Source organism: Fundulus heteroclitus, chromosome 7 (genome assembly GCF_011125445.2).
Source record: "Fundulus heteroclitus isolate FHET01 chromosome 7, MU-UCD_Fhet_4.1, whole genome shotgun sequence".
NCBI classification, from domain to species: Eukaryota; Metazoa; Chordata; class Actinopteri; order Cyprinodontiformes; family Fundulidae; genus Fundulus; species Fundulus heteroclitus.
Genome location: NC_046367.1, coordinates 22,675,239 through 22,702,475, shown reverse-complemented (window position 1 = coordinate 22,702,475; position 27,237 = coordinate 22,675,239). Strand labels below are relative to the sequence as shown.

The following is a 27,237-nucleotide window of genomic DNA, read 5'->3' as shown; positions in this document are numbered from 1 at the left end:
AAAGCTCCACAGCTGTGTGCTACTTCATGGTGATGTACATGAAAACCTCATAAAAAGCTCACATAAACCTCATTAGACTGTAGCTGCTGCAGATAATTGCTGATAAAATAAAAATACTCGATGCCTTAGATGAGGCGTAATCAGCCACCTGGCTTTTTCGCATTGCTCCCGACACCTGTCTTTGTTTGCATAGGTTGACGGGTTCAGAGGCGCCAGCGTCGAACGGTAAACTCTCCGTCAGCGGGGAAATCCCGGGTGGCAGAAAACGCACTCGTGTCGTCTCTGTAATGGACAGCAGATACAGGAAATGGTAGTCTCAGTCTCTGTGGAAACTGCCGTTTTGTTTACGGCTTCTGGAGCGAAAAGCTGACCAAACTTCCTGCTGTGTGTTGGTGCCCATAATCAGGCAGATCTGCAGCGTTGACGTGTTAGCAGGCGGCTGGCTGCAGCGGCGTGTGCTAGCTGTAAATGTGTCAGAGGGCAGCCTGCTGGGTGGCACATGCTGCAGCTTGTTTGATTTTTTTCCGTGTGTCTTTACTCCTTCATTGTCACGGATGCCGTTTCCTGCGAAAGCGCCTGAAACGGGGCCGCTCTCTTCGAAGCTGCGCAGAAATGTTCCGTCTGCGTGCTGCAGACGTGGAGAAGACCGGGTGTCTTTGCTTAAGCTACCTTTTTCATTTTTCATTCGTGATGGAGAGCCATTCTCGGGTCAGGGAGTCCACTGGGCTTGGAAGTTCTCCCCGCTGACTCATGGTTCTGGAGTCCCTGGAAAACGGCTGTCTGGACTGCCAAATCCTGGGCTGTGTTTTCCTTTCTGCTCGTTATGCGACCGTGCGTCGGTCCGTACAGTTGGTTCTAGGCTGCGGCTCCAGTTTGGGCTTCTGCTTCACGCTACCTGCTGGAGTCTTCCTGCACGCTCGTGTGTGTGTGTGAGAGAAGACGGCAGGATCAGGGCGTGGTGAGGAAGCTCTCTGCCAGTTGGATGTGTCCTGCCTGCCCGTTTGTGGACGGCCCACGTCTCTCCAGTCGGCTCCGGGTCCACAGAACGGCACATTCTGCTGAGTTTTTAACGTGCCGAAAGCAGATTAGTGCATGCGTTGATGTGGAAGAAAAAGAAAACGCTTTTCACTGAAAGTTTTGACACGCATTTGCAGTCATCTCTCCCGAGTCATTACCCTGTAGAACCGACTGTCAGCATTTACAGCTGCAAGTCTTTGGGTCTACGTCCCCCACTGCCTTTACAGATCTAGAGACGGACGTTTTCACTAGTGTTGCACCGATACCAGTATGGGACGGGGCCCCGATCCAGCACTAAAATGGTGGTATCGGTATCGGCGAGTACCAACAAATAGGCACCGATACCATTTTGATGTTTATATGTCACTGGAACGCAGCCTTCTCTCTCCTGACTAGTATTATACATGTTATATAAGTTCATGAAAGTTGCACTATTTTGGCATTTGAGAGCCAAAACTCGGGGTTTAAAAGAGATTATTCAATATTAATGTAATTTTACTGTCATACTGTTGCACTACTATTATACACGTTATAATTTCACGAATGTTCACTATTTTGGCCTTTGAGAGCCAAAAGTTTATTCAGCTATTGTCACCCATTTCAGGTAGGCAATAAAAAGTTCTACTACCTTAAGTAGTATGCAGTTCTTCACACATCAATTTCAAACAGTTGGTATCGGTATTGGCCAATACTGCACAGCCAGGTATCGGGTTTTGGTATCAGGGCCAAAAAATGGTATTGGCTGCAACACTAGTTTTCACCAATTCTTCTTTGCAAAATGCCTTTTAAAATACCGTCCCATTGGATGAATCCAACCTAAAAAAAATAAGTACTCTCAATTTGCTTTAGATCTGGACTTGGACCGGTCCATTTTAACGATGCCATTGTAGCTCTGACTGTTAGCTTAGCGTCTCTGTCCTCCTCCTTGGAGCCTCCAGCAGGTTTTTTCTTCTCCCCAGGTACGCTCTGTATTTAGCCCGGCTGAAGAAACGCATGATATGAACGCCGTATTTCACCACGGGGGTGATGTGTTCAGGTTGATGAAATGTGAAAAGGGTCGTGAATGTTTTTGCATGGCACTGTTAAGTGCACCGCATTTCCAGTTTCAGTAAATGACTCCTCATTTATGGGCATTTAAGAACGCCGTTTGTTTTCCCTCCTTTTAAAATGGAGGGGAAAACGCTGAGTCATCATGTTTTAAGCAAGGTGAGGTATTGCGTCAAGTCAGCCATCAGTCTCATTAAATGCATCCTCTGTGTTTCAGCCCTAAACCTAAGACGGAGGCCATGGTACGGTCCCCTCCTGTCATGTCCCCTTCCACTGCTTCCCAGATGGACTCTAAAATGCCCAATCAGGGCAAACCAGGAAGCACGGGCAGCCAATCACAGCCCTCCCCCTGTGACCCCAAATCCATGGGTGCCAAAGGGGCTCAAAATGTGTCGGGAGGAATGGGGCTGAAAAACGGCCAGGGCCTGACGTCCGGTCCGAGCTCCAAGGTGAAGGTGAAGAGGGAACGGAGCACCTCTGTGGAGTCGTTTGAGCAGCCGGAGGGTGGCACACCCACCAACGAGGACAAAGGTAACAACCAAATGTCTATGTTACCCAAATTCTTCTTAGATAAAAGAGATGTCAGTGTTCATTTTAGTAATTTCCGAAATGTTTCAGTCCTTTTTTTTTTAACTTCAGTGAAGGCAGACTCACTCCCTAATAATTTCTTACGCTTTTAACCCAACCTGACGAATGGGCGTTGCGTTTACAGATAACAGCAGGGCCAAGAGGATTTGTGTTGCAGAGAGGAGGCAGCCGTACAGCGGAACCGACTGGTGCTCTGGAGGAGAAAGCGATGAAGACGACAAAAGTTTTTTCAGTAAGTTTGGAAACATCCAGAGCACGGGACGCCTCCCGTCTGCTGAGGACCTGAACAGAATTGGTTTAGTTACGAGCCTCTGCTGCCCCCTGAAGTCTCTCTCCGCTTTCCTCCTTAGACTGTAACTCGAGCGACGTGAAGCCCCAGGACTCGCATTCTACCTCCAACGCCGGACTCAGTCGCTCCTCCACGCCTTCCCACAATACATTGGGAGGCCAAGGCTCCACGACAGAACCTGCCAGCGGCCAGAAACCGGGCCCAAAGCTCGTCTACGTCTTCACCACGGAGATGGCGAACACGTAAGGAGGGGGGCCGCCTCTTCCTCGTGACCCGACACAGAAACTGATAATTTTTTTTCATTATTTACGACGGGAGAGATGAATAAAAACAGGAAATCTTCATAAATAGCAGATCTTTTAAATCTATTAGCCAGACTGTAATGTACAATTAATCAAACTCACTTTAGTGCGTCACTTACAGAACATGTCATGGTCACTTCCCTGTGTTTCGTTTATTTTGTTGTAAATCATTCATTTAACAAGATAAAAAAATACCCGAATGCACACGCATGCCTCTGGTGAAATCTCCTTTGAGTACTTTCACTTCTATTCCTACAGCTGCTTTTTTAATTTGCATGGTTTTTATTCAAATTACGCATCAAGTATAACTTGTGTAGGACAGCCTATACCAACGCCATCGTTCCACTCGACACAAGAGGGAAGAAGTTTTGGGTTAAAATAAGTACTCTGAGCTCAAGCTGCAGGGTTGCTGTATTTCAGTGCAAGCAGAACATGCCATTTACTGATTTTACGAGTTGCAAATGGATAAGAAAATACAACGTTGCTAATACATGACGTGTGATTAAATGCACATGTCATGCCAGTAGGGTATGCAGCCTGACCGGGGAGTTTCCACAAGGAGTAAACGTCCACACATGACAAAGATTAGTGTCCTAGATGCTAAAGGTCACACAGAGAGAGAGAGAGAGATGGAGGCACACAAGAAAGACTGGAGAGACGAAGATGTCTATTTATAACTTTATAACACAATATTTTGCAAGTCTATCGTCGTGGCTTGATCTTTTATTATCGTGCAGACCTGGTGTCCATTATGGGGCGATCAGAGTCAAAACTCTGACTCAGACACACAAGGTTGAAGCCTTTTGCGGTGTAAGTCACTCGTCCACCAGGGCTCATAAAAACCAGCGCAGCATCGTAATCGCTGTGCCTCTTTTGATGCCATCAGCCCAAATACCCACAACCACAATTAGCAGTTTTTTTTCTTCTGTGTGCTTTTAAAAAAATAGATTTCATTAAAGCAGCACTGTGTAACTTCTGACCCAAGGATTAGCTGAATTTGAGATGCATTAAATTATTTTTTTAGGTCAATCTACAGCTCTTTGTGTGGGCTACCGTTCTAAAAAACCCACATATGTAACTTAGGAGGGTCGCATTCGTCGCTAAATGGGTCATGTGACCTAGATCACCGCCCTAGGTCACATGACCCGTTCTAGGTTATGGCAATGTGAAAACAGACATGACACTTACCTGATCAGACTTTGGTTCTCTGATGTAGGATTTAATCTAGGGTGGCCTTGTCTTTACAAGTGACTCCATGACTTCTCGATCTGCTGGTCCAAAGTGGTCTGCTATCAGATTCCAAAACACGAAGGGAGACTGTTTAAATTTGCCACAGTGCAGTATCGCTGATGGCCTTCAGGGGCACTAAACCTTGAAGTTATTGGTCTAGAGCCCCCTAGTGGCCATACATTGCACGCCGCTGCTTATAAATCCTGCTGTATAGGTTTATATTTCATTATCCAGCTGTTGTAATTTTGCCGGTGCACATTTAGTTTGTGCATCGATTTCATCTTTCATCCTTTCCGTGGCCATGCATATTTGATGTTTCTTGGTGTTTGTAGAAAGCATTTCAATGATTGTGGCTGACCTAGACGTGCATGTTCAATCCGTAAACAAACTCTACATTAAAGCAGAGGTGTCGAAAGTATTCACGTCTATTACTGAAGTAGAACTGTAGATACTGGGGTTTAAAAATACTTCTGTAGAAGTATCAACTCAAACCTTTTACTCAAGTAAAAGTATAAAAGTACTGGATATAAAACTACTTTAAGTATTGAAGTAGAAGTAATTCAACATCAACATGAGTTTCATGAAGCAGAAAATCTGATGTCTGGTTGCCTGTAAGTATTGCTGCAAAAAGTCAAACTTTAGAGACACATTATCAATCACCTTTTACTTGTTATTATTGGAATGTAAATGAACATCCAAGCGTAGCTACAGGAATTGATGGGGGCAACAGATGTAAGATAACAAAACTGGACATGAAATTGAGTGCATTACCCTCTTATAACAATTACAGTAGACAGTGTTGTCAAAATGAATGATTAATCCCAGCAGCTAATAAAAAAAAAGGGAAAATAACAAATAATCCTAAGAATGCAATGTTCTTCTAAGTTTAGTTCTACTTGTGTTTTTTGGGGGGAGTTTGACAAACAACTTGGTGCAGCGTTGCCTCCAGCCATAATGAAAATCACTGTTCGGGCAGCGCTATTTATCTGAATATTTCTTTGTTTTTCATAGACGAGCCTAAACGAAAACAAGCTGAAATAAAATGGAAGTAATGAGACTATTTTTTTAAATGTAAGGAGTAGAAGTAAAAAGTAGGCTAAAAATAATCACTCCTCTAAAGTAGAAATAACAAAAATGTCTTAAGTAAACAAAGTATTGTTACTTGGTCACTTGACGCCTCTGCGTTAAAGCATCCCTTCGATGTAGGATTTTGAGTGAGTGGAAAACCAGGCTCACACCTTAGAACGGCGGCTGGATGATGTGTTGAGTCTGTTTAACCTCTGCAACGCCCGCTGTGGTGAATCTGATGACTGATATCTGGCTGTCTTCTGGTCCACAGGGCAGCTAATGCAGTTCTTACTGGCCAGGCAGAAAACATCATTACCTTCCACGTGAAAAACATCAGCAAGGATAAAGCTCACCTGCTAGTGGTAAGGAACACACAAGCGTGTTTTATGGCAGCTTTCAGAGCGCATTGCACCTTTTAAGTTTTTTTTTTTAATACCTTTTATCTTCTCCTCCGTCAAAGAACAACGCATTCGGCGTCCTGCAAATTGACTCGAAGTCTTCTCAGCAACCTCCGTCCCACGCGCAAGATCAAAGCCACCAGCCAGGATCGAAGCCGTCCTTAACTGGAATGGCAGAGCAAGCACTTCCACAGGCTTCGAGTCAAGGGGGTCAACCCTGTGTTCTTCCCCAGGAGGGGTCGTCCTCAGCTGGCTCAGAATCCAAAAATATTCCTGGCAGCAGCCCCGGTAACCCTGCAGCCCCTGTTGACCAGGCTCCCGTCGCCCAGCCGGAGGCAGGCCTCAACCCGCCGACATCTGTCGAAGGAGGACAAGGCGGAGGCACAGGTGGATCGGGTCTGACGCCCCAGCAGCAGCAGCAGCAACAGCAGCTGGCGCAGGAGCTGCTAAACATGGAGGCCAACACAGAAGGCTTGTCTCAGGAACAGCTAGAACACCGGCAGCGGTCCCTGCAGACCCTACGAGACATCCAGCGCATGCTTTTCCCTGACGACCGCGATGCCCCGCCTCCCGGGCCCCCGCAGACCCACGTTGGACCCCACGACGGAGGTCCTGATGGTCCACCTCGGCGACCTGAGCAGGGACCTCTACAGGCCATGATGGCACAGTCTCAGAGCCTCGGACCGCCAGGCGGGCCTGTAGGGCCCCGTCCACAAGGTCCTCCCTTTGGGCCGCCACACGGTCCTAGGGACATGCCTTTATTTCCAACCGATGACATGGTCCCGCCAGGAGGCCCCGGAGGGCCGGGCGGGTGCGGTGACGGAGATCAGATGACCCCAGAGCAGGTGGCGTGGCTGAAGTTACAGCAGGAGTTTTATGAGGAGAAAAGGAAAAAGCAAGAAATGCAACACCGGCCACTTCCTCCAGACATGATGCATCCTGGGCCACGGGGCATGATGCGAGGGCCCCCACCCCCTTATCAGATGGGTCCTGGAGAGATGTGGGGGGGGCCAGGTGGTCCGCCAGAGCATTACCCAGAGCGAATGGGCATGGGGCCCGGTCCCAGGGGAATGGGCCCTCATATGCAGAGGATGCCTGGCTTCTCTGGCATGATGAATCCTGAGATGGAGGGCCTGCCAAGGCCGGGAATGGGCTGGCCTGACGACATGCCTCCACGGATGGGAGAAGCCCGGGGCTTCCCCGGAGGGCCTGGAGGAATGTTTGCTGGTCCGGGGCCTCGCGGTGAGCGTTTCCCGAACCCCCAGTCCGTCCAGGAGGCAATGTTCCACCAAGGAATGAGCGGGGAGAAAGGCCTCCCCCCTGGGATGATGATGGACGTGCAAAGGATGATGGGGCACCAAAGAGGTGGAATGGAACCCGGTAACGGCATGGGGATGTTTCCCAGAATGCCCGTTGATGGCCCTATGAGTCCGTCATCGAGGCTTCAAGGAATGGGGGGCAGAGAAATGGGGCCTGAGTTTGGCATCGGGCCCGGTCCTGGCCCAGGACCTCACATGCACCCATCCAAACTACGAGACGCACCCATGAATATGAGTCCAGACGAAATGATGAGAATGAGAACAGGCGGAGGACCTCCCATGGAGAACATGGGACCACAGGGCAGGCCCATGCAGGTGCCGCCCTTCCCCGAGCAGACACCAGCAGACTTTCCAATGGGACCCGGTCGGTCCTTCCCCGGGGGCCCCGGAGGATTGAGGGGTCCCCATGCAGACCCAGCATTTGGTCCAGAGCACAGAGGCACACCATCAGGAGGAAACGGCCGCATCAACCATCTTTCCTCAGCCGGTGGTCCTGCGCAGGGTCAGAGGGGCCGCAAGCCAGCAGATCTGAATGTCCAAGCAGGAGGGGGGAACTCTCCCAGCGTCAACCCTCTCAAGTCTCCCCCTTTGAGGCAAGTGCAGTCCCCCATGATGGGCTCGCCCTCTGGGAACCTCAAGTCTCCGCAAACGCCGTCCCAGCTGGCCGGCATGCTCAGCGGTCCTACGGGCCCGAATGCGCCTCCGGCTCCTCCGACATCTGCGCCAATGAAATCTCCCCACTCCATGATGGGATCAGCAGGGGCCTCTCCTGTTCACATGAGGTCTCCATCTCTTCCAAACCCCTCTCCAGGATGGGCCTCCTCACCAAAACCGCCCATGCAGAGTCCCGGAGTGCCCCCTCAGGGTGGAAAGCCTCCGCTGAGCATCACCTCGCCAAACATGATGGGGGGCATGGAGCCGGGTACGTTTGTCATCGCTTTCCCCAAGATCATCTTAATATCACTCAAAGTGTTTTTTTTTCCGTCTGTCTTCTCATTTTTATCCAAAAATGTTTAATATTTAGAGGTTTTTTACACGTTTGTGTTATTTTTTATTTATCACAGTGATGTTTTGATTGGTTGATGAGGAAAAAAAGTTTAGAAATTCAAAATAGAAGCTGTAAAGTGCTGCATCATTTTATTTTAAAACTAGACTGAGGGGTGGGGTTGGTTATGGTCCAGTGGCTCCCCCTTCTGGCCACTAATACGAGGAGCCATACCTCATGCAGTGTCAGTCCAAGGCTTACCCAGAATGAGAAACAGACATCATGAAACTGGCTTGAATGTTTCAAATCTAATCTTAGAAAAAGAGAAGCTGTGTTAATCTCCTCGTACATGTTGCCATTTCTTTATGTCATCTACTTGCTCTTCTCCTAGGGGGTAACGGGCCTCCCTCAGCCCCGCCCTCATCGGGGGCTCCATCTGGCTCCATGTCCCTTCCTGGCAACGTCCCGTCTGGCAGCCCGTACACCATTCCCCCGGAACCGACACTCTCCCAGAACCCGCTCTCCATCATGATGTCGCGCATGTCCAAGTTTGCCATGCCTAGCTCGACCCCACTCTACCACGACGCCATAAAGACCGTTGCCAGCTCCGACGACGACTCGCCCCCAGCGCGCTCTCCCAACCTGCCTTCAGTGAACAACGGTGAGACATCTGAGCTCATCTCCTAGGTTAAGACGAGGTTTCAGTGCATCCTGAGCTGAAGGCGAAACTTTGTTTTTTACTGTTTGTCACATCGCAACAATTGGCTTCAATGCATTTAAAAGGGGTTCTGTGTGATGAATACAATTGGGGAAAAATGTGAATATAGTGTAAATGTAGTTCCAAAAAAAGTAAAAAACAAAGCAACTGGACTTGTTTTCCGTAGTTGAAGACGTTTCGCTTCCTCTCCAGGAAGCCAGGCCAATAACAACCCTAACGACTCCTCGTTACAGAGGAGTGGACCAGTTTCGGTTCAATCTGCTGTCTTAATGGCTTATCGAATTTGCATGTTATCCAAGCCATTACAAGGCCTTTGTTTGGACAGTAGTATACAGCTTGTTACTCCACATTACTCCAGACTTTTTGAATCGAGAAAGCTTCCTGGAGAGGAAGCGAAACATCTTCAACTACGAAAAACAAGTCCAGTTGCTTTGTTTTTTACTTTTTTTGGAATGACCATGACCTGGATGACTGAGAATCTTCACCAGTGTAAATTTACTTCACTACCTGTGATTATAGTGTGGTTTGGGTGAATACTCGATTCTGATTGGCTGCAGGTGTCTGTTAAAAAGTGTTATAGGACACATATAGCCTGATTTTGATAAATTTTTGCACTGGCTCAAACGTTAGCTGGTAACGCCAAAACCGTTGACGCTGGTTATCTTGGCAAAGCGCCACAACGACAGACAGTAAATAGTTCTCTCAGCCACTAATAGTGAAAAACTTGATGATTTTAACAGTTAAACAAACATTAAAGTATTAATAATTGATTTAGTATTTCTTTCTTTTGCAAGTGACCGGGGTATAAGTGGGATAATGCCCGACTAGGTGTCCATTATCAGAAATTAATGGACTTGGCGAAGCGACCGTCCTCCGCTTCGCGTCAAACAGTTCATGCCTCCGCGTCATTCATTATTTTCTGATGATGGACACCTCGTCGGACATTATCCCGCACATAAAGTCCAGTGTCGATGAAAGTATGGATAGAGAGCAACACAGCCGAGTCCTGGAAGACAGAATGGCCTAGTTAAAGTCCAGATCGTTGAAGTTCTGATCTGATCTTTAGTCTGTTTTGAAAAGAGGAATATAAATATTTCTAGGTGTGCAAATCTGGTAGAGAAACCCAAAGAGTAGCAGCTGCAATAGCAGCTGAAGGTGGTTCTACAGAATGGACTCGGAGCACTTTGTATTATCACATAATTGTCATCCCACTAAAGTGAGCTGCAGTTTGTGGTTGTCATGTGTCATGTGAAAAGGTTTAAGGGCATGAATGCTTTTGTAAAGCACTGTCTATTAACTAAATCTTGTGCTTGTACTGAAAATCCAATTTTCTCGGCTCACAGGTATGGCAATGAATCACCAAGGAAATCCACGCATGATGGGACCTGGAAACACTGGACCAATGCCTGCGCTCAGTCCTCTGGGCATGAATCCCTTGGGATCCCAACCTCTGTCTCATGGCATGCCCCCCCAGATGCCCTCTCCAAATGCCCCCAACATGGGCCCAGGCATGATGTCCCACGGCATGATGATGCAACCAAACCCACAGGACCCCGGTATGCCAAATCCTCAAATGATGCCCCAAGGACGCATGGGTTACTCCCACCGGAACCAGGGATATCCCCTCACCCAGTCGCCATCCCAACAAGGCCCCTTCTCCCCACACAACGGCCCCGGGCCCCAGGGCTTCCCTGGTCACCCTATGGGGTTCCAGGGCGAGCCCGGACCTATGGGAGGACGGATGGGGAGCATGCCTCATGGGGGAGGGGGTGATCCGGGCATGTGCAAGCCTAATACCCCGGGCGGGCCAGAGTTTAACAACATGCAAGGAGGGTTTGGAGACGCAGACCTTCATGAGGTGATGCGGCCTGGGGCCTCTGGCATCCCCGAATTTGACCTGTCCAGGATAATCCCGTCAGAGAAACCCAGCCAGACTCTGTCGTACTTCCCCAGAGGTGGAGGCGATAACCCCGGGGGCAAACCGCCCCATCCGTCTGGATTCCCCATGCAGGGCATGATGAGCGACGGCCCCCCACGGATGGGGATGCCCATGCAGGGGATGGGGGGGATGTCGGGGGGACCCGGTGGGGGTATGGGTCCCCAAGACATGCCGATGGGCAACCCGGGTCACAACTCGATGCGGCCTCCAGGATTTATGGGCCAAGGCATGATGGGCCCCCAGCACCGGATGATGTCTCCTGGGGGTCCGGCGGGGATGATGCAGGGGAGACAAATGGCCCACCCAGGCCCCGGTGGCTCACCCAACATGATGATGTCACTACAAGGCATGGGTGGCCCTCCACAGCAGACGATGATGATGGGGGGCCAAATGAGGCCTCGTGACATGGACATGGGGTTCAGTCCGGGCCACGGGATGTTCTAACCCAACAGAACCTTGTAACTAGAATGTTCTGGGACAGGAACACAAGGAAGATAACAAAGAAACAAACAGAAAAAGACCAGGGAGTGTAGCAAGCGTTGAGAAACAGACGGACTCAAGTAGAGGAGACGAAAACACTAACGCGTGCGACCGGAAAATGAGCTGTGTGAAGCCGACCTGTCGCCTGGTGAGGTCTCATGGGGACGATTCCCGCTGCGCAGGCTTAAGATGGGGCCTGGTTCCGTGTACTTTTTGCCACACAAACGTTGAATTTCGACTCAAGAACTCGCAGAATGTACGAGATTGTTGTGCATCAATTTCGCAGAACTGTCAGTGTTTTTTGTTTTGTTTTTTGTTTTTTTTGGATTATCCGACTGTAAAGATGACTCTGACGTCAAAAAGGAACCAACCTTAAAAGTAAAAGTCAGCGTGGAGATGCTACAGTATATGTCAACTTTTTTTTTTTTTTTTCAAATAATGAAAAAAAACAAACAAAAAAAACAAAACAAAAAAAAGAAAAATTTGTCACAAAAGTGATCTGGAACCAGAGAAAGGAGGAGGAATACTTTGTGCTTTGTGAAGACTTTAGTGGAAATCCATCTTGTCTCTCGCTCCATTGTTTTTTGACTGTTTCTGTACAGTATATACGTGAGGGTGAGTGTGTGTGTGTGTGTGTGTGCTTGGCAGGTTGTATGTGTGTGTCTGTATGTATAGGCATTCTATCAGTGACCTCTTAACGCCTCTTACCCAGCTTTCATTGGGGTGGAGGAACGCCCCCTTAAAAATACTGTACGGTTTACCATTGGTGGGCTATTCAAATTTTAGTCTATTTTAATTTCCTTTGTAACTCCAGTGTATAACAAACCAAACTATGACCTCATTAAGATAATAGTATTATTAAAAAAAGCACAAACATGGACCACCTGCAGAAAGCGTCTTCTTTTCTCTGTTTCTAACATGTGAGGATCCACCGCCATCAAACTGTTTTCTTTTTTTTTTTTTTTTTGCCACCCAAAACCTTCAGGACTTCGCCGGCGTGAATAATCCTGCTACTACCCAGACGTGCTATGTGTCTTCTTCTTGTTCCTGTTGTGTTCCTGTTTTTTTTGTTTTTTGACTTGTTGACTCTGGGTAATAATCATTCCCACAGCAATAATCCGTGAGGAGATGATGGGCCGCAGACGGGGAGGTGAGCCGCTGAAAGCAGGATTGTCAGGTATTCTAGAGGTAGAGCTAGGTAGGACCCGGGCAGCCTTTTTTTTTTTTTTTTTTTTTTTTTCCCCCCCGAGGTGAGGTCTCCAGAGCGGGACGCGAGGAAATGTAAACACGTACTGCTTACCATCCAGTTGACTTCATCTCTTTTATCTATTGTATAAGCTTGTCATGTGTTTCTCCATTGGCTTTGGTGCAGAAGAGCCTAAACCAGGGCTGTTGGTGATGGACTACAAATAAAAGATATTGTTTTGGTATATACATGTTGTCCATGCGCTGTGTGTGAGCTTGTTTCTGTCCACGTGCCCCGTCGTGTGGACTCCGGCCAGTCTGTGTCCCTCCTTGCATGTTAAAATGAGCCCACCAGCGTTCAGCAGCTATGAGAGGAGCAACCCGAACCCTGGAAGCAGAGTTGATGAGGGGACGCTTTGTGCAAGAGGAAAGCCATAAGAAGCCCCACAGCACAGCACGGCGGTGGCAGCATCATGCTGTGTGGGTTGACTCCTCTAGCAGGCCTCAGATTATTTTCTGAACACGTCAGTACACGCGTACACATTTGAACCGGTCTTGTTCGGTTTGCCCACTCATCATTTCATTACTTTGTAGTTCTGGTCGTTTCATACCCGACTTGTCTTGAGAAACTTGGTAGCCACCTTGTGTCAGTCTGTACGGTCCATGCCTGCTTTGACAGCCAAACATTTACGACGACGTTCCATAACGGTCTGATGTGAATCTTAAGGGGTCCTTATAATATTTTAAAAGCCATTATTGGCCAAAATCAGTGGGAATGGGGGGTGATCCATTTTCAGAAAATTTAAGTTAAAGCACAAGTAAAGTTGAATTAATTTTTATGAGTTTAATATATTAAGTTAATTACAGGGATATTTTTTTTTTTTTTTTTTGGAAGGGATGAAATACCAGAGGGACAAATTAACTTTTACCAAACTGAACATATCAATATTTATTTATTTATATTTTTACCTTCAGAGCCCACCACATTAACCCTTTTAAATATGTGGGGGGAAAAAAAAGAAAAGGAAATTGCATTTTTTTCATCCACTCATCCAAACCAGATATTTACAGTTGTCACAAGTAATGTCACCTCATGGCTAAAATGTTTCACGGCAACAATAACTCTAAAACAATGTGATCATCTTTAAGGACAGCCTCGTAAGCTCACGATATACAGTTACTGCTGCCGTGGAACCGTCCAAGAACCATTTCACGTTTTGTTTTCCCACACTAGATGTTTCCATGAGGAATAACAGCCGTCGTTATGGGGGAAAATAAAGTTTTGACTATGACAAGTCATGGGAAATGTACAACAGCTCTTTTTCCGTAGGATTTAGGAAGTATAAGATGTCAGCAATGACAGAAAAACTATTGTTGCCCATCAATCTGGGCAATGGATTATGAGGCAATGTAAAAAAATACTAGAAGTTCTTGGTTCCAGTTGGGACGTCCACTCTTTAAGCTGACGTCCCAACAAATCATCATAATCACCACATGGGAGTTGCTAAAGGATCACAATATCTCCGACTTTACAGGCCTCAGACAGTATGACGTGTTAAACTTCATGGTGGTACAGTTAGGAAAACAATCTATATGCCTTGTTTGTAAATGTTGCCCGAGAAAACCTTTTCTTTGCTCTTAGGTTTGAAAAGTGGCATGTAGATGAACCACAAGAGGTCGTCTTTCTGACAGATGAGACCAGGGTGGAGATGTTAAGATCTTCTAAGTAGAAATGCTTGATACCAGCTCATGCATGGTAGACAGATGAAGATGGGCTGGTCTGCAGCCATGGTCCCCGGGTGGTAGTAAGCTCTACTGCTGTATTCTAGTATTGAATGATGGCCGTCTGTCCGCCAGATTAAGTCGGACAATGATCAGAAACACAGCAGTAAATCTTGTTGCATTGCCCTAATCAAAGTCCAGTAACTCAGCCCAGAAATAAAAAGCCTGCATATTTCCAAAAACTGAACCTGTGTTGCCAAGTGAGCTAAAGTCTTATAGAAAACAACTTGAAGCTAATGCTAACGGCGGGAGGCTCTACAGCTGTTGGGTGTACTCAGGTCTTTCCCGTCACTGCAAACAGTCAATCAAAACAGATTTTCCTCCTGACTGTACAGCTTACAGTCATGACTGTAAACAGCTTACAGTCATGACTGTAAACAGTTTGTGATAATATCACAGACAATGCTAAAGATTTAAACTCTGCACATCATTCACCTGCAAGAAGCTCTGAGCTGATGGAAAGGCCCCCGATCTCTTAGGCAGGAAAAGCAGCACTATCTATATTACTCGTGTCAATATAGAGGATTGTTTGTTATATTAATATAGAGTGGAACTCAGTCCCAAATTATCATTCAGTACATTCACCAGCAGCATTGCTCAACTAGGGCAACATCCCTTTTATTGCACTGCAAAAAAGGGAACTAAAAGTAAGTACATGTTCTGGAAATGAGTGTATTTGTGCTTTATTTGAGCAGGAAAGTTTAAATGATCTGCCAATGGAATCAGATTTCACTTGAAATAGGAACAACTCAAATCCGTATTATTTCAAGTGTAGTATATCTAATTATCTTATTTTAAGGGTGAAAATACTCATTCTATTGGAAGATAATCTTATTTAACTGCTCAGATTAAGGACAAATACACTAATTTCAAATATTTTTGTACTTTTAGTTCCCCTTTTGCAGTGAAGATAGTCTATTATACTCGATCTGGAGCTAAAAGCAGGTATAAAAACAAGAGATTCAATGCAAAAAGGTTTCTGTAAGCAATCAAATGGTGTAAACTAAACAGTGCACAGCAAAAGGCATTCAAATAATCCTTAAAATAACTTGATTTGTTGTTAAAGTGGGGTCAACAACTTATTTAACGGATGTGTAAAGAGTTTATGGTGACTGGATGGAGTGAGCCAGGGTTGGGCTCAGTGTAATGTCAAGACTGGTTTTGTGTTTCTTGAAAGTTCAGGGTTCAGTCAGTCCTCCCCGTGCTGTTGCAGCGAGAGCGGTAGACGTCGGGGTTTAGCGAGTGAGCAGAGAGGACCTGTTTGAACTCCTGCAGGGGGCAGTAGACTCCACTGCAACCCGGTATGAGTTGATCCTGGGGAGCATGAAGCATATTTGACTTAGAGGATGAAAAGACATGAAGGTCGTTGGGTCGGTTTCAGGCGCTCTCTGCACTCCTTACCTGACCCGCGTATGACACCTTGACAAAGGCGTCGCCCGTCCGCCGGTTTTGGTGCAGCTCCAGAGTGACATCAGCAGCGTACGGTGGCCATTTCATGTCGAAGATCTCCAGAGCCATGAGGCAGGGAATCAGAGTGGTGTCGTGAGCCGAGTACAGGAACAACTTCCTGCTGAGAGAGAGAAAAACTTTAAAAGACTGATCAAGTTTGTGTAAAAAGTTAGAGTGGGGATGATGAGGTGTCCCCACCTGTTCGCCTCCGCTGAGCTGTCCTCTAGTTTCTTCTCCATGTTGTCTAACAGCATGTGCAGAAGGGCCCCCACCGACAGCTGCAGCGCCTCCCTGTCACAGGCACAGGATTTATGATTTATAAAAAACCGCCTTAATGAGTGGATCGGGCACGCCTTAAATTATTTATCGACCGTTTTAACCTCTTTCCGGGTTCGTAGAGGTGACATATCATGTCAACAGCTCTCTCCTCCACCGTATCCCTCCAGGAGCTCAGAGCTGGCGGGACGGGAAGGCCGTGCGTCTGTCGATTTGAAGAAACAAGTCATAGCGAACGTCACGTTAATAAACAGCAAAACGGCGTCAGATTGTCTTTACTTTTCTCTCTTATAACTAGGCTACACAACTTTAATGCTTCAGAGACTGCAGTCAGCCTCATAACCGTGATTGACAACAGCTTTTAGCCGACTTCTACGATCCCCCGCATTCAAGCCAAACGTTGTTAAATATCTACTCTCCTGTGGCAGAGAAGGAATATCTTTTTATTCACTAAAACTACAATAAGCCGTTTCAGCGACAACATTCCTGTGCTAGCTTTCAAAACGGCTACAGAAAAATCCATTGATCAATAAACTTAAATACTTAAGATAAAATTAAAGGAAATTATAGGCCTACTATGGAAAATCTGGAATTTTTTATGACCTTTAAAATGTCTATAATTTAGTTACACCAAATACCCTTTTAAAGATTTTTTTGTTCTGTAAAAACAAATGTGCCTATACATGCCCAGGTGTTGATCCTTATCATTTTACGCCCAGCAATACCCAGGATGTCACAACATGCATAAAAAGCCTCCAAACGTGTTTCTCAGGAACTCTGATATTCACAGATATCCCAATCAGGACCATTTGTCTCTTATGGGTTGTTAAAATAAAGCCTTTCAAAATCCAGACCCTAAGTTTGATACATTGAAATGAATTAAATGATTGTATTTAAATAAAAACGCATTTTTAAATCACTGATTAAATATCAATCAGAGGTGTTTTAACTGTGGAATACAGATCCATATATGAATGTGGAATTTGAAAAAAAAAAAAAAAAAAAAAGGAAGAAGAAATTTAAATAGGGCTTGGCGATATGGACTAAAAAACAAATCTCCGATTTTATCATACAAATCTGATTAATCAATTTTTTTCCTCCTTTTTGTTTCATAAAAAGAAATTAAAGAAATTATTTTAAAACCTTGCTTTTATGGCAAGCGTTTCGTCAGGGAGTTGACCTGAATTCAAATTGCAACTAAAAACAAGCTGTGAAACATGCTTGTAAAACAAGATGGCAGCCGTGCCATTATAAACAATGAAAATATAACAAAACATTTGCTGCTTGTGGTATTACACATTGAGCTAAGAACAGGCTTCACTGTACTTGTGAACTTCAAACTAAGTTAAAAAAAAGTAAATAAGTAAATGAAGTATATCGTATTATGGTAAAAAAAGTTTCTACTTAACAATATTTTGACAGTACATTTGCCTAAACATATATTCAGCATCACATGCTGTTCTCTTCATGGAAACCCAATTGAGTGTATTGGCAAAATAAAATCCAGATTTTCCAAAAATGAAATCTTAAAGAATTGTAAATTCGAATTAATCGATTAAATCGATTTATCGCCCAGCCCTAAATTTAAACCTCTAAGTTTTAAAAAGGAAACCTTGCCAGGACTGCAGAAGCAACATTTTTAATGAGGCAATTGCAATGACTAAAAGTTTCCCAGGGAAAGCTTTTATTTGACCGTCTGATTCAGTTCAGATCAGTTTTTTTTTTTAATACATCCTCAACATAATAATGGGATTTTATCCCATGCCGTTTGGTCACTTTACTGGCCTGAAACGCCAAATGGCATCAGTAATGAGGTATTTTTTTAGTCTTAATTAAGAGACTTCTAACCATTACAATATTTAGTTTTTAAGCTCAAAATTCTTCCCAATTAAGGCTCACAAATAAATGATCAATCTTTAAGTCTCCGATAACCTATTGGATGGCACCAGCATATTTAGCTAGGTAGTAAGCGTGCAGGCAGAGAAAGTCTCCATAATAACTGCCTCCAGAGTGAAAGCCTGTGGTGAGACTCAGTAAAAAGTCAAACGGATCACAGAGTCACAGTGTCACCTCTCTGGCAACCATGTCATCCCTAATGAGGATGAAGTCGACGTGCTGGTGAGCAGCAATCCCCAGTGCACTCAGGATGCTCTGCAGGTCTGCCGCGACGCCAGGCAGAGTGGACAACTCGGCCCAGCGGGGGCTGAAAAAAAGAAAAAAAACACACACACACACACAATGTCAGCAGCGACACACCGTGACAACCTGTCAAAAATGTCTCCTCGTAATTTTGCACTGCACATTATTCTGGAGTTCAGCTTTGGCCCACAGAACGGTCTGGGAGTGATGTGGTTCTGTGGCAGGTGGGAAAATTGGACCTACCCGACGAGGAGTTTGAGCAGCTGGCATCCGTGATAGTTAGGGTAGAGGATTTCAGATTCGGCCTCTGTTGTTAGGATGGACACGACGTCTACACGGCAAGAGGAAGAAAAAAAAAATATAGGGTCAAAACCGAGTAGATGACAGAAAAAAAAGGGAAAGGCTCAGACGCAAGGAAGACAAGGGACGAGAAGGAAAGAAGAGAACGCATAAGGGAGCAGAGAAGGGAGGACAAGGAGAAGGAATATCATGAGTAGGGGATGTAGCAAGGATGTAAGAGGTAAGGACACAAAGACGGAATAGACGTACAACAGAAAAAGGTATGAAATACATGTAAAAGGACACAAGAAAAAAAAGAAATGAAGCATATGAGGACACAAAGACAGAAGGAAGAACTTAAATGGAAGAAAGGGAGGAAGGAAAGAAACATTTAGACGAGCGGATTGAGAATAAGAGCGGGAAAAATACTATATCCAGATCATTAAAACACTTAAATTCAATTCCAGATCTTTCCAGACTGTGTGGCAACTCTTTACATACGCGCATATTTTCACCCTACCTTTCTGTTTTTGCTGGAAAAGTCCAGCTATCAGGCACCTGGCAGACTCAATAGTCCTCACAATATTAGTGGAACGCACGCTGAAAATCATAAAAGAGACAAATTAAAAGACAAAATTGCAAAAACATTTAGTCATTAAGTTACAAATCTTGACAATGAGCATCACTTACTAGACCTCTGTAGGGACAAAGGTGGGGCTGAGGAAAGGCGTCTCCTCTACATATCTCTTTCTCAACCTCTCGCCCAGCTCATACAGCTGCTGCATGCCCACCGTGGTCAGCTGACCAGGGAAGGTGCCACCCTGTTACATAAAAAAAAAAACACACAAAACATGTCCGGCAGACATGTTACAAACAAATCTGGGGCATTCTTAGTAAAGCACCTAATTTCTACTGCTTGCACTGAACACAGCTGAACTTCATAAGTAAGAGAAGCTCAAAACCGGGCATCCACAGGTATCACTGAGTATTGGTGTCCCTCAAGGCTGTGTGCTCAGTCCACAGTTTTTATTGTCAACACGGGACTGCGCCTCCACACCCTTTGAAAACATCAACGATAAATGTGTTGATGCTACCCGAGTTCTGTGGGATTAATGAACCAGTGTACAGCAAAGTAAGGCTACGCTCACACTGCAGGTCTTAATGCTCAATTCCGATTTTTTTGTGAAATCTGATTTTTTTGCGTCGTCGTTCACATTTCCAAATATATGCGTCTTGTATGTGATCTGCTGTGTGAACTGAATGCGTTCAACCTAAGTGCGCACTCGAGGACGCGATGACGTCACACGTAGCAAGCGTCCTCAGTGTTTCCGGAAGTAAACATGGATTATAATGCTGCCGCGCATTTTGCGGTCATTAATTTATTTCTCTAACCAGAGCTTTCCCTCCGTTGACTGTTCTTCTCATTGTAGTCCGCTATGGGTGTCGTCTTTCTTCCCGCTTCTGCATAGCAGGGCGCAGAATAGTGACGTTTGTCGAGTATCAGAGACGTACAGGTCGGATAAATGCGACCCGGCCGTACAGACACAGATCGCATTTGAAAAGATCAGATACGTATCAGATTCAGGACCACATATCCAAGTAGCCTGGGTCGCATTTGAAAAGATCCGATCTGTGTTGTTCAGACTGTCATAAAAAGATCAGATCCAGGTCGCATATGGGCAAAAAAAATCGGAATTGGGTCACTTCAGGCTGCAGTGTGAACGTATTAGGATGCAACAGTCACTGCAAATTCAATTTGTGCACAATTACAATAAAAAACACTGCTTGAAATGCGATTTTTGTTAGATTACAACATCTAGAAAGCTACGCATTCAGGCTCATGCTAGTTTTATTATTATGAAATCTTTAGTCTCATTGAGAAACCAGTTCTCATTTAATAGGGAAGACCTGTTAGCGCATATTTAAAAAACCCGTAAAGAACAACCTACTCACAGCCGGAGTGAACGGACTGTTGTTCACTGATTGGACTAAGGAACGAGGAGAAACGAGAGGGTTTTCCCCGATGGGGAGCAGAGAAAAGATAAACGCAGGGTTTCACCCAGCATATTATGAGCCTGACGGAAACGCACATGGATGATGTGAGTCAAATCCGGGCCTACAGCCTTCCCAAAATAAACTACGCTCTCTGCTCTATGGACATTTTCGTTAATTTCTGTGAAGTGGGCTGTGCTTATATGTCATGTCCTGCAAAGGATTGTGGGATTCCTCATAGCTCCTTAGCAACGGTAAGGGACATTGTGAGGTTCCTATGCGAAAGGAGCTGCATACAGAAGCATACAGTCTCTTTTTCCTACCTCCTTCCTTACTGACTGCACTAGGTGTAAAGAGTGAAAAGGAATGGTGAGAGTACGGTCCCCTGTGGTGCTCCTGTGCTGCTGACTTCCTGGTTAGACACACAACCCCTTCAGTCCCACCCACTGTGGTCTTGTTCATCAGGTAGTCTCTGATCCAGGTAATGGTTGAGGCCTCCATCTGAGCGCTCTGGAGGTTCTGACAAAGCAGATCAGGCTGAATTGTGTTAAATGCACTGTAGAAATCAAAGAACATGATCCTCACAGTGCTGTCGGCCTCCAGCGTTAAAAAGAAAGAAAACCCTGACAGTGGGTTTGTTGAAGCAGGTGTATGACGGCATCTTCAACCCCATGACGATAAGCAAACTGCAGGGGGTCCTGATATCTGGTTTGCTTACTCAGGTGGGCCAACAGGAGTCTCTCCAGGACCTTCATGTTGTGGGATGTCGGGCCAACAGATCTTAAGTAATTGAGAACTGATGGCTGAAGTTTTCTTTGGTGCCGGAACAATGCAGGAGGTCTTCAACGACACTGGAACCTTCCCCTTGGTCAGACTAACGTTGAAGAGTTGCTGATTTATTAGTGATAATACCGGAAAAGTGTCCAAAGGGTTTACAGTAAGTTTCTCCAATGATGAAAGAGAAGAGGCTCTTCATGAAGGTCATCTTGATGACCCAGAGATCTGCCATGATCTGACAATGGAAGACCAGGAAGTAATAAATCCTGTTATGTCAGAAAAACAAGACTAGATCCTACATGAGGCTGCAGCAACAGAGCAACTTGTGCCTTCCACTGATGAAGAACAAAAGGAGAACTCGATAAAGACAGTGGGCTGATTACTGCAGGGATGCTTGGTCCGCCCCATCACCACAGCTAAGACACTACATAGACACGTTGTTCTGGGAAATTCATGTTAACACCCCTCCATCCCTTTTCTAAGTGGCCATCAGGGTCTTAGAAGAGGCAGCCTCCAGTGCCTCAGTCCAGCAAGTTTTTAACTACGGCGGCATCATTTTAAAGCCCCACGGAGCACAAATGAATGATAGTCTGTTGAATAATTTATTATTCTGTAAATGAAAGCATCATAGGCTCTTAAAGAACAAGCTTGCAGTTTAGTGAATCCTTAACTGCATCCGTTGACTGCAGAACATTTAAGTTTCCTGTGTCACACTGACAAATATTGTCGAGCTACATTTCAGAACGTATCACTGGTTTATGTTTTAGCTCATGTTCAATTTGCATGGTTTTTCAGAAATCCCTGCCTTTAGCAGAACTGACGCATGTTTTTATTCTGTGTTGACAGGTTTAAAGAAGAATAGTTCTGGCAATAGAAAATATTTTGTTTCATTGATTATAAGATTGGTATAAAAAATGTCTGAAAAACAAAAAACACCGGAAAGGAATTGTTTCTTCAACTAGTTAATAGTGTCTGGAGTTAAAACATTGACGGTTAAATTATACTGTTTTTACTGCCGTTTAGAAGTTGTATTATGTTTCCTCCATAATCCATCCTGAAATAAGTTTCTCCTACATACTTTTTAGGGTGTTGTCTTGTAAGACAGTTAGGAAGCCTCTCTCAGTTGCCTACAAGCAAAGGATGAGGCACAGCCTCAACAAGCTCAGTGACAAAGCATTTGTTCGCTGTTTCAGAAATAGCTCATTATGACTTGAAACTTGGACCACAGAACCTGGACTTGACTTGACTTGAGACTTAGTTGTGACTTGGGAAGTAATGACCTGGTCACAGCTCTGCTAAGTATCCCACTGACATAAAAAACACTCAATATAATCCAACTAAAATGAGCAATTTAGCCATGAACTGGTAGTTACATTAGAATAATCCAGGGGGGTTTTCAGCCGTCGACCCCCAAAATAACAGGGCCAGAGATGGGTAATCCCATTTTGGTGGGGGGATTTATTTCTTTTTGGAAATTGTAAGAATAAAGTCATAAAGTTAAGAGAATAAAGTTGTAAAAAGAGGAGTAGTAATTGTATAAGGACCTTTTACAAAAAAGTGCAGGAAATACAAAATAATGTAATCTTGCATTAGATTGAGTGTCGTCTTGTGTTTTTAGGTTAACCACCACTGTAAACCTAATTTACTCCTGAGGGACAAAGAAGGTCTGTAATCAACTGAAGTGACTGATTTAGTGATGATATCCAGATGCAGTCATTCTCCTCAAACATTTATTCATATGTCCAGATCTTATTCAGCCTAATCTCATTATTTTTTGCTTCAGAACAGATATGTTTTTCCCCTAAACATAGCTCCATCCAGGAAGCACATTAACAAATGTCGGTATTTGTTTCTACGGCTAGTTTCCTGTCTACGTCATTCAGCACCGCCATGAGTGATCATGGGAAAAACAGTAATGCAGAACTTGTTGTTTGTCATATCCTGTAAATTACCCTGGAAAAACAGCAGTTATCTTCATGGAAAGTTTTTGTGCTTAATTCAAAAAGGACAAACTAGGGTGATTAAGTTCTGTCTTACTATACTTTCTTACTTTCCTTATGGACAGCGTAGCAAATTTAATCCTCCTTGTCTTCTGATTTTCAGTAGACATGAAAGCACTTAACAAGCCATTTTGCAAGTAGCTACATCCGCAACAAGTTGTAACATGAAGTAAAGTGAAACCCGTTTTGTGGTTGGATTCAAAGTCATGGCAGTGACCCGCAGGACAATGAGCGCTGCCACCCTCCCAGATCTGAGGGCGTGTAAAATAAAAATAATTTTAACCTGATGTGCAGGTGGTTGTCACATTATTGTTTCTGTTGCAGTCTGTTTCTACTGGCTGGGGCGTCGGTTCATCTGTGCCCTCCTGCTGCGTGTCGAGGAGGAACTCCGTCGCCAGTGATCCAGAGAGCAGAAAATCTTACAGGCAGAAATTAACTAATATAATTTAGCTTTTTTAATAAAAGGACAATATATACACCTGCATTACTGAGGAACGGTAACCGTCAATGACTTCTGATCTACGTTAATTAGAAATGAATATCAATATAACTTTTAAATTGACCATCTAGGGTGGCAGAGGAGGTCGTTGAAAGGATCCCTCTTAATATAATGACAGCGCTGCTCATAATTTAAAAAAATTATCGTAGAGTTTTTAGCATCTTATATTAGCGATTGGCATGGTTAGCACAGCTAAAAGTTACAAAAGACCTCAACATTTCTAAGTCCAGCACAACTCATGAGATTAAAACCGAGCAAATCTGCTGCACTCCGTTTAGCCTTCCTGTTATTTCTTCAAGGTCTTGCTCTCTCGCCCTGATTCAGCCTGAATTAACCACAGACATCTTCTAAAAAAAAAAATAAAACTTCTTATATGTGTTCTTCCTGTGTCTTAATCTTTAAATATCTGACCGATATAAATAGCTAACTTGAAGTCTTCACTCTGTAACAGGTGTAGTGGGTACACGAGAAACATCACTTCCCAAAAAAAAAAGCTTTACCCCTCAGCTCCGCTCTACAAACAAAACAGAGAAACAACTTCAGAGGGGGGGTTCTTACTCCGATGCACGCAGCACCTACTCACACTCAGGATTTTTGTCCGATAGCTGTCCTCCACAGGAGCCGGAGGCCGCGGTCCACCCTCCAGATCCGTCACCACGTAGTCGATGTGCGTGTGCGGTGGAGCCTCCAGAAGCGTCGGGACCCACTGGGCCTCCAGATTCAGACAAAAAAACACTTCAGCGACGAGAGGTAGGTGAATGAGTGGAAGAAAGCAGAGAAACCCGCGGAGCGCTACCTCTATCACGTCGGGTATGGACTTGAGCGGCGTCCGGGCGCCGTGGCGGAACAAGACCTGGACCAGCTTGAGTTCGTACAGAGAAGCGGAGCTGGCGTCCGCCGAGTTTGAAGCTGGATTCGGAGTGATCGGGTCTGATTCGGTCTTCTGTTGGGACCACCACATCGAGCCGAAGGCCACCGACATGGAGCCAAACAGGCCCGCTTTGGTCAACAGGTTCCTCATGGCTGCAGCTGCAAACAAAACAGAGGTCACTTAGGACATTTAAGAAATTAAAATTTCTTTATTAAAATTGTTTAATAAAATTCAATTAAACACCCCTCTCGGGCTGCTTGTTTCCCAGAAATTTCACATTTGCCTCCTTATTTGGCACTACCAACTATGGCCGAACTTTTATTATCCATATAAATAGTACACAACCCAACATTTACTGTATTTTTGCACATATTATTGTATTTTTGCACATATTGTTTGCACTGCACCACACTTTTGCACCATTATTTTTACACATAAACTGAACATTCTCCTGCACACTGTTCTTGCACACTGTTTTTCTCCTGCATTGTTACATCTGATAAATGCTGCACTTTATATTGTAATGTTGTCTTATTCCACCTGCAATCCCATTACACTTTCGAAAGCTGTATGCAATGAAATTTTGTTCTGTATGCACTCTGTACATACAAAATGACAATAAAGTTGTCTAAGTCTAATATACTTGATTGGTTATAAAATTGGAGGGATTTTGAGATATTCAATGTAGTCCGTGACAGACAAGGATGAAGAGTCTGAAGATTTTACTGGAATTGACTAAAATCTGACCGTTATGTCCACAAAAGGAAAATAAACAACAACCTTGGGTTCCTCCTAAGTTGCAGACAAGGAAACAGCATGCAGGATATCATCATTTGATGGCGGACCAGTTTGATGGCCAATCAAGCACAGTGACACACTGGTTGTCAAACTAGTTTCTGGTACCTTTGTCGTTGCGTGCAGATGCCAAGTTCTACTGGAAAATTAAATCAATATCTCCTAAAAGCTGATCAGCAGAAGGAAGCATGAAGGGCCTTAAAAATGTCCTGCTACAGTGGGGCATAAAAGTATTTAGTCAGCCACTGATTGTGTAACTTCTCATCTGTAGAAAGATCACAGGTCATTTTCATCATAGGTACACTTCAGCTATGAGAGACAAAATGAGGGGGGAAAAAACATGAAATCACCTTGTAGTGAGAACATTTAGAGGCTCAGGGCCATCATGAGTTTCCAATATATATATTTTTTCACAATATTTTATTTATCTGAGACACTGAATTTTGGGTTTTCATTATCTGTAAGCCATAAACACCCAAATGTCAAGAAAGGTATGACATATTTCACTTTGTCGGTGATAAATCTATATAATGCGTTTTTTTTCACTTTCTGGAATGAGTGACAAAAAATGAATTAAGCGTTTTCATAATACTCAGTCTGTGTCTAAACTTAAAGATTGACGTTTCCAGAGGCGCTGCACAAATGCACAGCAAAATTTCTAGTTTTTGTCATTTGGAAACTTCGGACTATCATTTCCGTTCGGTTTGTGCTTGACAGCTAAGCATGTCCTACCAACCGCGCAACCCGAGACTCTCTGGAGTCAACGGATCTGCAACAGGAAGAGCCAAAGTTTAGTCCTGAAGTCACTCCATCCCCTGAAGCGCTGCAGTGGTTCATGCCTATAAAGGCCCTGCAGCGCACTGACTGTTCATGACAGACCTATACTGACAGATGCACCTGTAGAAACCATCGCCCCAGGATCAGGAAGTGATTTAGATCAGCCATGCGAAACTACAACGAGCTGGGGGTAAAACAAAATTAAAATATAAAATTACATTAACTAAATTAAAATATAGGGAAAGAAACAATGACAACTGAACTTGTATAACACTTGACCCCAGAGCCACGCGTCATACACCGAAACGTAACGTAGATCGGCATCTAGCCAACAGCAGGGGGCGTAACTGTATTGTTAAGCATTTGGAATAGCAGATTTAAGTCGGGGGACCCAGGTTCGAATCCCGGTTGCGTCGGGAAGGGCACCCGGTGTAACAATTATGCCAAGTTTCTCTCTATCTCTCGCTCTCTCATTACCCGGTCTGACTGTTAATTCCCCGCATACAGAAATATTTTTTACTATTTACAGATAAGTTAGCCAACACATGCTGTTCCAGCATAGCTAAATGAAGCCTGTCACCAGGAAAACTTAGCTCAGACGTAACGGTGTCAGAGGTGTCCATTCACAGCATCACGTGGCGACACAGGAAGTTTAATAAAAAAAAACAGCTGTCGGGTTCGTCTAAAGCAGCCCAGAGGTTACTCACTTCTTTTTAAGGCTGGAGGCGAATGGATGAGCTGCCGTCGGTGTCACTTGACATTCGCTCGGGAACTCTGGACGCCGGCCGGCCGGCTCAGGTGGACTTGTCGCCGGGATGTGTAGGCAAGCCTACGGCAGATAACAGTAACTCCAATAGAGACGCATAGGACTCATAAACTACATTTCCCAGCCTGGACCAGCTTATTCATTTCCTTTATTGGCGGATTGCAAACTATTGCGAGGTGCATACCGCCACCTACTGTACAAGAGGATGTAACTTCACGACCTCCACAAACTAAATTCTATTGTTCATTTTAGTGTAGTGTAAGTATGTAA

At 44.7% G+C, this 27,237-nt stretch overlaps 2 protein-coding genes across 5 annotated transcripts in view; one reads left to right on the top strand and one right to left on the bottom strand.

Annotated features, from left to right (window-relative positions):
• Positions 1-12,814, top strand: part of bcl9 (BCL9 transcription coactivator) — a 48,719-nt gene extending 35,905 nt beyond the window's left edge. For both annotated transcript variants that reach the window (XM_012879949.3, XM_012879948.3), the window contains exons 4-10: positions 2,282-2,595; positions 2,777-2,884; positions 3,003-3,183; positions 5,813-5,903; positions 6,002-8,180; positions 8,635-8,904; positions 10,305-12,814. In XM_012879949.3, coding sequence (XP_012735403.2) covers positions 2,282-2,595; positions 2,777-2,884; positions 3,003-3,183; positions 5,813-5,903; positions 6,002-8,180; positions 8,635-8,904; positions 10,305-11,344 — 4,183 coding nt within the window. In that variant the 3' untranslated portion in view covers positions 11,345-12,814. The remainder of the gene's footprint in view (positions 1-2,281; positions 2,596-2,776; positions 2,885-3,002; positions 3,184-5,812; positions 5,904-6,001; positions 8,181-8,634; positions 8,905-10,304) is intronic.
• A 2,615-nt stretch (positions 12,815-15,429) lies between these two features.
• Positions 15,430-27,088, bottom strand: acp6 (acid phosphatase 6, lysophosphatidic). 3 transcript variants are annotated; one of them, XM_021307270.2, is made up of 11 exons: positions 26,909-27,088; positions 24,555-24,787; positions 24,342-24,470; positions 19,181-19,311; positions 19,011-19,090; positions 18,455-18,542; positions 18,143-18,275; positions 16,177-16,277; positions 15,995-16,087; positions 15,749-15,917; positions 15,430-15,661 (listed from the first exon to the last, which is right to left on the bottom strand). In XM_021307270.2, exons 2-11 carry the CDS (start codon positions 24,777-24,779, stop codon positions 15,533-15,535), a joined length of 1,278 nt encoding a protein of 425 aa, XP_021162945.2. In that variant the 5' UTR covers positions 24,780-24,787; positions 26,909-27,088; the 3' UTR covers positions 15,430-15,532. The 3 variants fall into 3 exon arrangements, with proteins under 3 accessions (XP_021162945.2, XP_021162947.2, XP_021162946.2); XM_021307272.2 differs by having other exon boundaries at positions 15,749-15,914; XM_021307271.2 differs by lacking the exon at positions 26,909-27,088 and adding an exon at positions 25,533-25,727.
• Between the last annotated feature and the right edge of the window lie 149 nt (positions 27,089-27,237).